The sequence below is a fragment of the Megalops cyprinoides genome, chromosome 24 (genome assembly GCF_013368585.1).
Source record: "Megalops cyprinoides isolate fMegCyp1 chromosome 24, fMegCyp1.pri, whole genome shotgun sequence".
Lineage (NCBI taxonomy): Eukaryota > Metazoa > Chordata > Actinopteri > Elopiformes > Megalopidae > Megalops > Megalops cyprinoides.
In genome coordinates, this window is record NC_050606.1 from 21,966,213 (window position 1) to 21,979,052 (window position 12,840).

General features: G+C 43.7%; 1 protein-coding gene across 1 annotated transcript in view; it reads left to right on the forward strand.

Moving 5' to 3' along the window:
* LOC118770961 (receptor-type tyrosine-protein phosphatase mu-like) overlaps nucleotides 1-12,840 on the forward strand; it is a 205,013-nt gene that overhangs the window by 109,818 nt on the left and 82,355 nt on the right. The window contains exons 10-11 of the mRNA XM_036518755.1: nucleotides 2,913-3,114; nucleotides 3,872-3,974. Coding sequence (XP_036374648.1) covers nucleotides 2,913-3,114; nucleotides 3,872-3,974 — 305 coding nt within the window. The remainder of the gene's footprint in view (nucleotides 1-2,912; nucleotides 3,115-3,871; nucleotides 3,975-12,840) is intronic.

Genomic DNA, 12,840 nt, shown 5'->3' on the forward strand with positions numbered 1-12,840 from the left:
CGTGACTGGGGTTCAAACCTCTCACAAGCCGCGCTGCCTGGATGCTGAAGCTGGCCATACGCCAGTGTAGATGAGGTAGAATAACTGGAACACGCAACAGAGCAGCCAAACTCAGACACCTTTGCCAGCGCAGAAGGGAAGTAAGCCTAGGCCTCACCCCATCACGGATGTGTGCTCACCAATGAGTGTTTCTGCGTATGCTGTCCCTTGCCTGATATTCCCCACGTCCCCTTGCTGCTCGTACTTTGGCTTCATAAAACACACGCCATCACGGTGTTGGCGTCACCACAGTAAGGATGAAGCTGGTGGCCACGGGGGTGAACACGTCTCCATTTTGCCACGCAGTGATTGGGAACAGAAAGCCGTAGATGCAGAGCATGCAGACAAGAAGCTGTCGTCTTTGCAGCAGTGGGATGCTCCACACTCCAGCTGCAGAGAACCTCTCTGAGAGATGCGTGTGTCATAAAAAACCCTCTCTCGGAAGGGTCCTTAGGCAATCCTTACTTCACTGAGTAAACACTTGGGGCATGCTTTGGCATGGCAATCATAGGCGCCTCTCCACGAAGACATCACTGCTGTGTCCCTGACAGGAATGTTACTTGTGGATTGTTACAAGCGGATCGTTTTTTTTTTTTGTTTAAGATGGCTTACACACGCGTCTGTTTGTTGTTCGTGACACACCACGTCGGAGAGACGGGTGTTTTGGGACTACAAACGAAACAAAAATGTGACAAATCGAGACAACAGCTGGCTTGAATGTGGAAGCGACTCTTAACATGTGCAGGCGACACGGAACGCTTCATTGCATCACTCAGGAATCATCTGAAGGCCGAAAAACCTAACCGCTGGCGCGTCCCTCAACGAGCACCTCGGTGCAAATTTGCCGAGGCTAAGACTGTGCTTCGTCTTCATTCTCAGGGAAGTTGGGAACTTGGAGCTGCGGGTCCTCCCTTTGATTTGACTGTATCAAAGTGTTCAAAGCAAGACACTTCTGACAAGTTAGTATCAAAAAAGAGAGAATTCAACCCCATTTCCTCTGTCTAAAAAGTGTAAACATTGCACTGACTTCTTTGTGTGCCTCTCTGGTTTCTTCTGGTTCCCCACGGTTCTGTCCAACAGACGACCTTCTCTGCATTTCTCAGTCGATAAATAAACGATAAATGCACACAAATGATATTTACAGACTCAAAGAGCCCACATGATTTATTAAACCCCGTTTGCTAAAATGTCTGGTCTCTCTGACTTCAAATGTCAACATTTTTACATGTAAAGGACTGTGTCTGCCGGAGCATTAGATTAGCATTTGACATGTGTCTTCTTGAACTGCCTGGAACACAACATCAGAGCAGGGTGTTCAAACGCAACGCAGTACCAGAAGCAAGCGTTTAAAAGTTTGTCAAAGAAGGAATTGCATGTCCTGGGTCAAAACGGAGCTGTCATCCCTTCCCTGTTTTTATTTTTACAGCCAGAATCTTGGCTGCTTGCCTGGAAATAAAGATTTTCTGTGTAGAATTGCATTACTTTTTTGAGGTGAGATTTTCCTTATTCAAATTACCAGTCATGATTCATTCCACTTAACATTACATCACAGTGGAAATCAAACTGGGCTAAACAGCCTTGATGGATGTACACCGAACCTCTTGAAGGTACTTTGTAAGTTTCCTGCACGGTTACTTTGTATAGTGTGCCACAGTAACGTGCAATGACACATACATCGAAGCACTGAAGATTTTAACACCCAAAGTGCTATATGCTAACAGTACTTGAAAGCTGAGGAAGGTTACAGTACCTTCTGAATGTACATGTACTATCTGAATAAGCGCAAAGCTGAAACTCAAAAACAGAGCTGCCGACATCCCCTTTGAGTTTAGAACTGGTCTTTAACATTTGCTGACATTTCAAGCTAACGAAAAAAACACAATGACACCACACCTGCCCCGACGTTCAGTGCCATGGGCTCCCATACCTGGCTGCTCTCCCTGGAATATAACATCATGGCTGTGTTACCCACATGAGCCTTAACACGGGAGGCTCTGAGCCTCTCGCACCTGACGGGTGCAAGCCGTGCCACCCTCTAAACCCCCTTTGTGCCTTTTAATTGGAATGAGAACGGAGCCGTGATAAGGGGAGGCTTTCATTCAAAGGCAGCTGTTTGGAGGGCTGATAAAGTTGTATTAAAGGAGAGCGCCTCGTCGCTCTGTTGCCTCTGCTCTCACAGAGACCTGCCTCTAATCTTGTCACTGAAGAGAAGTTGGAAGGGAATCAAATAAAACAACGGCGCTCACTCTCCCTCTCAAAACGCCACGTAGCAGGCAACATCTCAGAGGCGTCAGAAGAGAGAAGAGCTACTTCAGCATATGCACTACAGTCCCAAAACCGCCTCTGTGCCTCTTACGCACTGATGGGCCTCGGTGGGGGGTGTAGCCAAGAAGCCCTTCTCAGTTTTTGGTGGTAACTAAATGGGAGTGGAGAAGGGCATTTTTTGAATGCCAGTCCAGCAGGGGGTAAACTAACCTGGGCCTTGCATCGTTGATCATACTGTTTTCAAGAGGAACTTATATACTGTAACTGAACAGGGATTTATTTAGAGACAAGACTGATTCGATTGTTAATATAGTTTGTAGTGTACTGGGGTGGTGATGACGTTCAATTAGTGATTTTGACTTGAGACCAGAAAGCTGTAGGACCGAATCCAGTTATTTCATCAGTCTGGTTGGTTACCTGGGAATGCTAATCAATCTGAATTACTTCTGTGAATATCCAGCTGTCCAAATGGATAACATATGCAAGCTACCTGAAAAGGGTATCTGGAAAATGGTATCAAATATACAATGTGTGACATTTTCACCAGAGCACATTGCTTGTTGAGCAAACGCATTGCCATGTTCAGCCAAAGCTTGTTGCCTCTGCAGATCTCCTACAAGGCAGTGAGCTCGTTCGACCCGGAGTTGGACCTGTCCAATCAGAGCGGGAAGGTTTTCAAGCACAGTAACGAGACGGCCCACATGTTCCTGGGCCTGGTCCCTGGGTCCACCTACTCCTTCACCATCAGAGCCAGCACAGCCAAGGGCTATGGACCTCCCGTCATCACACAGTTCACCACCAAGATTTCAGGTGAGGACTACGATGTCAGCATTAGCCACTAAACCTATGCAACATTGACTGGAAGCACTGTTACTTCAGCTATCACAGTGAGCACACTTATTGTGTGAGGTACAATCACTGGTTATTTACTGAAAATAACGTCCAGGTGTGATTAATGAGACAGGGGTGGGGTGGGGTGAACATGACTGTAAAGTTTATAACTCAGCAGTGTGTGTAAAGCCACTGTCAATTGTATGAGTCACCTGCAAAATGCATTAGACAGCTGTAAAGTCTGCAGTATAGCTATAACTGTTGCCGTAAGGGACTGTAAAACCACAGTAAAGTGTGTAAAGCTGCTGTGAAGTCTGGTAAGTTGCTGTAAAGTGTGTAAAGCCACTGGCAAAGGTATTGTAAATTGTGTAAAGCCATTGGCAAAGCTACTGTGAAATGAGTAAAACCACTGTAACGCTGGTGTGCTGTCTGAACAGTAGCTGTGAAGTGTGTAAAGCCACTGTAAAGTACGTAAAGCCAGTGTGAAGTCTGTAAAGTAGCTGTAAAGTATGTAATGTAAAGCCACCAGTAAAGCTACGGTAAAATGTGTAAAGCCACTGTAAAGCTGGTGGTTTAGTCTGAACAGTAGCTGTTAAGTGTGTAAAGCCACTGTAAAATGTGTAAAGCTGGTTTAGTCTAAGGTGCCAGTCTAAGTCTCTGTAAAGTAATGTACAGCAATGCAAACTGTACGAGGCAGTCGCAAGTCAGCCCGTCCCGCTTGCTCTTCCCTCCACAGCTCCCTCCATGCCCGGCTACGATCAGGAGACCCCGCTGAATCAGACCGACAGCACGGTGACAGTCCTGCTGAAGCCGGCTCAGAGCCGCGGGGCGCCAGTCAGGTAGCGGCGTTCACACCTGACAACACCCTCCCCTCCCTCCTGTCTGTCTCCCTAACACCTTCCCCCCACAGCGTGACCAATCGCACCCGCTGCAGCTGTCCACAGCCAGAGCCCTGTCTCCACTAATTATCATTACAGTCTGCAGCACAGGAAGGCCCAATCCGCTCCTTTAGAGGCCTATTCAGTCAGTCTCTACTGCTTTGTCGGCCATGCATGTCACCCCCAGATAGAGGGACTCTGGGATTTGAAAACTCATCTGCTCAGACTGGTTCAAACTTGTTCAACTTACTCCAAAGTCTGAAAATTCATGCTACATCCTCAAATACATTTGCTAATCCCTGTTTCCTCTTGCACCTACTGTGTCACGTAACAGACTGTGGTATGTCATCGTTGTCATTATCATCATCATTAACTCACAAGAAGAAAAGTGTCATGTTATGTAATGACTCCTATTATTGGATGATTGGGTGACTTGGAATTGTTTGCTATCATGATTTGGTATAATTTCTGCTCTCAGTAGGCCAGTCTTGATAAGTTGTCTGCCAAATACCTAAATGCAATGAGGACAAAGTGAGACCTCTCTTTGTTTGTATTATGTTGCAGGTTGCTTGAACCCACGTCTGCTGCGGCCTCTCTGCATTTCTCACCTCCAAAGCCTTTCCTTTCTGTAGTAAATATTACACGAGCCGGGCCGCTGAAATATTTATGATGTGAACCTTGGTAGAGCATACAGTTGTGCGCTTCTTTTCTCTTTTAAAATGGCTGCTTGCCGTGACCAAAGGGTAAATCGATTCCACCCGCCAAATTTCTCAGCACGCCTGCCTTCCCTCCTCTCCGGCACTTGTTATTAACCATTGATTTGCAAATCCTGCAAGCCGATGCCAGCAGAATTTATCTGGGAATGCACATGTGTAATTCGCCCATCAAAGCGGCGGAGGTAGCGGGATGGTGGGGCACAAGAATGGAACTGGAGCTGTTCCGGTTGGATGTGACCTCTTTGCTCTTGGTTTCACCCTTTAATCCCCCTAGTGGTCATCGCTGGTAGTGCTGCAGTTTGTAAGTTAGTATAAAACAGTGTTTCTCAACCCTCTCCTGGAGGGCCCCCTGCCCTGCATGTTTTAGATCTCTCCCTGCTCCAACACAGCTGATTCAAATGATCAACTCGATATGAACTCCTGAAGCTGCTTAATAACAAACTGATCATTTGAATCAGCTGTGTTGGAGCAGGGAGAGATCTAAAACATACAGGGCAGGGGGCCCTCCAGGAGAGGGTTTAGAAACACTGATATAAAACATTGTAGGCTGGCTGCAGTCAGTAGCGGATATTGCTCCATATTGGCAATGCCGTGGTGTAACTGTTCATGTTTCTCAGTCACATGGCCAATCCCAGCATTACACAGTGAAGTGATCACAAACCTGGAATCCCTTCAATCAAATACCCCCCTCCCCCCCTTAAATTTGCCCAGAGGGACTGGCAGAGAGTAAACCATGCTTAACTATCTTAATGATTCCTCACAAACTGGGGCCCTCACCGCGTCACGTAGCTGCAACTGCAGACATGGGGGACGTGGGCAAACATAGTCAATTGAGCGGGATTGGCATGATATTGACTCTGATTAACACCAGAAATGTACACCTCATTTTCACCAGCCACTCGACTCTGCTGGATGCTGCATATTGTCATACAGCATTTAGTCTTTACACACCAGCATGAATCAGTGAATAACGGACCTTCTCTCACTAACATTTCACCAAGGTTAGTCTTTACTCAGTGTCTGCTACCTCTGTAATTGAAGCAAAGAAATATGTATGTGCCCTTGGGCTTCTTACAATAATATGCACAGTCCAACCTTTTGAGTAATCATTTACTGTATTAATTTTGTTCCATCCTTCATACAATCCATTCTTAATTACCATCTTTTCTTGAAAAAATAGCAGAATTGTCTAAAATAAAATTCTCTCCAAGTATTGGGCGCAGGGGCCACTGGGATAACCTCTGCAGTGCTTTGTCCTTAAAATTCTTTAGTCTTTATTTTTGTTTATCTTTCGGTTAAGTGGTCTGCTGATTCACACACAATATTATTTGTTCATTTGAGTTCTGAGGGAGCTCATGGGTCTGCATAACAAACACTGAGAAAATGTAGCACTTCAAGGAGAAGCGTGGGCCTATAGCCAAGGGAGGTACGAGGAAGGGTGCTGTCAGTCCACAAATATTCGCCAGTTTGATTTCACTAAGGCCGTGATTCAAGACCCACATGAGACAGGATGTATGGAATTCTGCATAATTCATATAACTTTATCCATACAGGGAAAAGGCAGAATCCTGGGGCAAAAAAATCTGCTCAGGAATGCAAATGGCCATGAAAAGAGAGGATCTTGCCAGGCCATCACACACCTTCTTAAATTCATTATGCAACTAAGGACAAAGCACCACAGAGGTTAAAGGAAAGGGCTACCTAGCTGTCAGGTTAGCCCCTCATGACCTTTTCTAGAAGACTGCACAGAAAAAGGCTAACGAGGGCTCCAGTAGGGAAGTTTCAGTCAGTAATGCATACCAGTCTCTGCAATTTTTTAATTTGCTCTTTGTGAACTGTCCAGAAACCTTTAATTCACTGGTGGGTCTTCTGTCAGGCCTGTCAAAATGACACAATGCGTTTACTGCTAAAATTATGACCAATATTCATTTCCAAACGAGGAAAAAAATAAAGTGTCGGATCAAATCTTCATCTGTGGCAGGTACAGTTCCACATTAGTGACGTGGGCTGTCATTCCAACAGAAATCTAATTGCAAAGTCTTAATTATGATTAACACACCACTATGAATCAGAGACTTCATTAATTAGCATGTCAGGCTATCTTTTGTTTACTGTCGGAAGACACTTTCATTCTGTTGCGGATTAAAGGAGGAATTTGTCTTTCACGATATTAGCTTTGGTCAGAATCCACCTGAGTCTGTTTGAATAGCAAACTGTAATGTGATGAATCTGTCACCAGCACAGATTCCACAATGCGTCATGCTAATTTAAATACAACTTATCTTGCATTTCGTGGGAATAGATAAATGGCAGTTTCATGATATTCATGGTCTATGATGCACCTTTCAAAAGGCAATTTGAATATTAACTAATTAACTAATGGCTGTAAAAAAGCCTACATACTGTCCTTGGAGATTAGGTGTACTCATTCATTTCCAGTTTAAGGTTGAATCATAAACCAACACTTAGTTTTCTATAAACTGTTTTTGAAAATGTTACATGCATGAATGTCTATTAGTGCAGTGTAAATGTTGGTATTTGTTTGATTTAAATATATTATTTTAATATCTTTTTCTGAGACAGTGTAGCTGGGAGAAGATCCATTAGAGAATGCTGAAAAGAAGGTAGTGTTTAAAATGATTCAGTTTTGGTAGGTTGGATTTAACATGCCAAAAAAGACAGAGTGCATGCTTAAAGGGAGAAAACAAATAATGTATGAAATATGTGACTTTTCAGCAGATTATCATCAAGTTATGTTTATCACTCTCTTTTTAAAGAAAAGCCAGATCTCTCTGTTTTAACAAGTAAGGTGGAGATAAGCTCTAAATACTAACTGTGGAAAATATAAAAGGCCATGGAATGCTGGGGGAAGAACAGAATGTCAGGGGGAGAGAGAGGGAGAGAGGGAGGGAGACAGACTGATGAAATGCTGTTCTTTTGAAGGTGTTTTTCTTACCCTCAAGTGGTATGTGACAGTGTGACAGTTCAGAAAGGAAGTCAGACACTCCTTAGCTTCAGAAAGGTTCAGAAAACTGTTCTAGCATGTATGAATTCCATTGTGTGACTTCTGTACCGTCGTAGAGTATGGTGGATTTGCAGGTAAGAGGCGAGCCGGCATATGCGGTCATATTCACCATAGTTTTTAAGGGCACCTTGGCAGATTCTGTGAAGACAAAAGATAAATTCCAGAAAACAGATAAAGTCTAGGGAAAGCCTTTTGTTGGCTGAACAGTGTCAGATATTTGTATCTAGGCCTAAGAAGTACCAAGGATTTGGTGTGTTTTTTTTTCTATATATATCTAGCTAAACACTCTTCCTTGTTTGTCAGCTAATTATTCATATTGTTCATTTGGAGTTCAAATTGGATACATATTATGTGAATTAGCGAAGTAAATTGAGGTTCTTCTTCTCAGGGACCAGTTCATGGTTTGCCGTAAATGGTATGGTACTCTTCGTAGTATATTTCATTCTTGTATTAATCTCTTTCCCTACACAGTCATTGATATGGTATTGATGTATCTGTACAGGCCTTTGTGCAGTTTCCATGCATATTGATGTTATTAAAGAGAATGAAGGATCTCAGTTGTAAAAGATTATTTACTTAAGTCCTTAATACAATGCAGAGTGCAGAGTTCAAATCCAGCCACTGTGGCATGAACCTCAACATAATGAAACAATCTTCCCCACAGATCGGATTTGCACAGCAATGTGGCTGCAGATATTAGACTTTTAAATAGCAGATGTTTCGATGTGATACACTGGGAAAAAATGAGAACATGAAAAAGATGGCATCGGCGTGTTAAAATGCTTCCAGTTTCACTGCGTTTAAAAGCAGTCGCAACACAGAAATCTCCTTTTCTCTGCCTCGCTTCCACCGGAATATGCAAAGTATCTCTACAGTTAAATGTGTCTGCATTTAATATACATGCAGATAATTAGTAATTGCTAAAACATCGCCTAATGCAGAGTTTAATTTGAAGGGTAATCCGCCAGGACCGTGTTCATTTCTCAGAACAGTTTTTACCAGGGGGGAAGATGTTCCTTTAAGGGGATTAGCGATCTGACTGGCAGCACAGTATATTACAGTAATGTTTGAAATCACCCCAATCGGGGCCTGGGGCTGCCTCCTCGCACCCAGTGCCAGGACGAGCGCTTACGCGTGGCTGTGGAGAAAGGCGATTCGGGACGGGGGCCTTATCACAGGAGCCGTTTAGCAGAGATGTGGCCTCTCCCCACGTGATCATCTGTGCCACAGGCCACAGCCTCGCTCCCCCTTCTAGAAGAAAGGAACATAAACGCTCGTCTGCGTTTCGGTCAGAGATCAATTCTGCTTCCGCTCATCCATCCGCTCCACGCGCTGAAATCGTTCAGACAGGTACCTTTTTCCCCCCCTGCGCTGTGTGGAAGAAACACCTCCCACGGTTAAGGAGTTTGCCGTCGTTCACAGCACAAAAAGAGAAAAAAACATTTAGAGTCTGTTAAAAAGGAAATGGACCTGCCTTCCTGATTCTGGTTGATTGTGATGTTAAACACAAGGTGAAAAGTTTGGGGGATCTTTAGAGAAATGCTGTTAGAATAATTTAAAAAGCCCAGCTGTCCTGGATTCCCAGCCTGGAGGCTTAAATCGGAACGAAATGCACACTGGAGTCCTGATCTCCCTTGTAGAAACGGTGTTCATCTCTGAAATATGCTATATTGAGCTGCAACAGAACCTTAAATAGGGAGGATAGACTGCCATAGTGTCTTGCTCACAGAGTCTTCATGTTGCATAGTTGTTTGTACTGTGTGCAAATAATTGACTTGAGAGTGCTGATTCTTCAGAGGGGAGAAGCTCTCCTCAGCATGTTTTAAGATTTAACTGCTGTTTAATCTTGGCCGCCTCCCTTCATTTGTTCATACCGGGCGTCACAGACAAGGAGCAGGTACACAAGCGAGTGAGAGTCGGGCGGGATCTGACTCCCTTTCACTGCCCCTCTAAATCAGGCAGATATAGGGCCGCCTCGGGAAGGCGCCTCCGATCGATAGCGCCGACGCCCCACAAGGCAGAATTATTAGCATCAGGAGCCGGACAGGTGAGATTTAGGCGCTCCTCCGGTGGCTCGTGCGTACAGACAAACGGAGATGCTCGCCCTTCTTGCGAGAGAAAGCGCGAGCATCATAAATCTGCATTTCAGGTCACAATGCAGTCAATGCCAAGTCAGAGCAAGGTACTTGGTTGGCGCGACGTGACAGCGGTATGGGCACTTGTGGGCCAGCACAGCACGATGGAGGCTAATTGGTATTGGCTCGGGTTGAAGGGGTTGGTCAGGAACATAGACTTAGCCCATTGGCCCTAGCAACTGCCCTTTTTAAATAGCTCAGTTTCTCTTTTTTATCTGATTCCCATATACTAGTGTTTGTTTAAGTGTTAGCTTTTGCTGCTAGCATGTAACCAAATGTTAGGTACTAACTAGTTTTTACTGATTCGAAATGGGTAAATAATAACTAATTACATCCCTAGCACACAACCAAGGAATATGATTGGGTGGTCATGCTCTAGGGGCCCTTTTATTGGGATTATGTCCAACACTTTCCCAAAAAATCATTTCAAATTATTGCCAATGAATTATTTTCTTAGTATAACTTATAGCTTACATATGGCTTATGATGTCCATTTGATCCATTGTGTAGCGGAGGCAGTAGATTCTGTAGATCTGCGTTAGGTGTTCTCTGTAGTACATGCAGCTTGTGGTAGATGTACTCTGTAGTGGCTGTATTCTTTAGTAGCTGAATTCTGTAGCAGATGCTCTCTGCAGTAGATGGACTCTGTAGTAGATGCTCTCTGCAGTAGATGGACTCTGGAGTAGATGTATTCTTTAGTTTATGCATTCCGTAGTAGGTGTATTCTTTAGTAGATGCACTCTGTGGTAAATGTATTCTTTTGTAGATGCATTCTGTAGCAAATGCGCTCTGTAGTAGATGGAATCTGTAGTAGGTGCTGTAGTAGATGTATTCTTTGAGTAAATGCACTCTGTAGTACATGGACTTTGTAGTAGATGTATTCTTTAGTAGATACACTGTAGTAAATGGACTCTGTAATAGATGTACTCTTTAGTAGATGCACTCTATAGAAGATACATTCTGCAGCATATGCACTCTGCAGTAGATGCATGCTGTAATAGATGTATTCTTGTCATGTGTAAGAGGCAGAACTTTGCAGCCAATCCAGGGTCCCCCACACCACACAGGAACAGCGTGAGGCAATCACCTGAAGGGAGAATTCCCCAGACCTTATTTAAATTCCCATAAAAAACACATTTCCCTGAGCAGGGAGGGAGCTGGTAGTTAATGGCCCCAATTTAGTCTTTATGTACTCTTATTGATTGCTATGTGTTGCATTGGCCAGACGTGGAGCGTGACCACAGCGACAGCTTGGAAGAGCCTGCAGGGATCTCCTGTTTCATTCCCTCTCTGCCTGCACACTCATGAACCCAGGGTGGCGGCGGGGGGGGGGGGGGGGGGTTACACAGGTGAGACAGGCGGGAACCAGACATCCACTAAGAGGTTTCAACTTTCAGTCCCAAATGGGACAGTGCCAGTCTACACTAGAGCAAGGCACGCAATCTCAGCTGCTTCGGCGCATATCCAATAGGATGAAAAGGTAATATGTGGAAACGTTAACTGAAGTATCTAAGTAATAAACAAGGAGACAGATAAATTTCATTCGTGGGACATCTATAATGCAAACACGCCTCCTAAGGGGTTTAAGTCAACCAACTTGTTTGTGAAATGAAACGGCAAGAAAATGTGTTTCTTTAGCCTGAGGGTAGAAAAAAATGACCCCCTTTTTGATTAGAATGTAAATTAGGTAGTGTGACATATAGTTAGAGCTTATTTAACTGGAAAGAAGGCCTTGTTTATGTAATGCTTCTGTCACAGTCTGTTGGAATGCAGAAGTTGTTCAAATTATGCAGGGGTCTGTTTGGGAAAATTTAAATACTTTTTGATAAAATGGCACGGGCTCTCCTTTATAGCTACCTTGAGGTTTTGTTGTATTTTTTGCCATTGTTGCATTTTGTGGAAAAAAATCAAAGCATATTGAAGTGTGCGACTTGCGGTTTTTGGTCTGTCAGACCACTGATTCGCGCAGTGAACGTGTCATGCAGTGACACTACGCGAGTGGTTCAAAGCACTGGAAACATTAAGAAGATGCGATAATGACGATTATGCAAAACTGAATTTCACTGAACAGGAAGTAGGAAATTACGGGCGACAGCATTTGAGTGTGGATGTACAGCGTTGGAGATAGTGACGTGCAATGAAAAACCAGGTCAATGATATCGCATTTTAGCCTAAATGCTCTTTATTCTGTTTATTCCAGAGTCATCAATCACAGCTTCTGTTGCAAATTGCATTTGACGAAGCAGTGATGAATACATTTGAATATTCAAGGATTCAAAACTGTTTTTGGTCTAGACCTTTTGTACTGTACCTAAATGGCCTTGGCTGAATTTGGACAAAATGTCCATTTTAGACATATCAGCCCACAGAAATGATGCCACCATATGTATTTCAACTGGCATGAGGCAGGGGCTTATGGGTAAACTAAATTAACAGGACTTGCTTACAGAAGAGAAGAGTGCTCTACTGTTTTTTTTTTCTTTTTTTTTTCAGTCCAAGAGGTTGTTGATTTTCCTCTGCACCTCTCTGGGGTGAGGCAGCTATGAATCTGTCCGAAACCCCCAGGTAACATCCAGGAGCTCGATTGCCATCGGCGTTTGCTATCTTGCCTGGAGGAGAGAAAAAAATAAATCATATCCATGTCATTCATATCATTAAACAAGAGGTAACCTTGGGGGAGAGATTTTTCAAAATCTGTTGTTGAATACGAAGGGCTGCGGTGGATACGCTGCCGAATATTAACCAATGTAGATATTAATATTACATATTTCCATTGACTTGACAGCAGCAGTAATAAAAAGCCTCTATTTGAGACCCGGTGTGCATGTTAAACACTAATTCTGTTTTATTAATAACCCATACAATTCATATTCCCATAACCACTTGCAAAAATAGACTGAGATATGTTTTGTTTGCTGTATCTAAAACCGTATTCTCATCTATTAAACAAA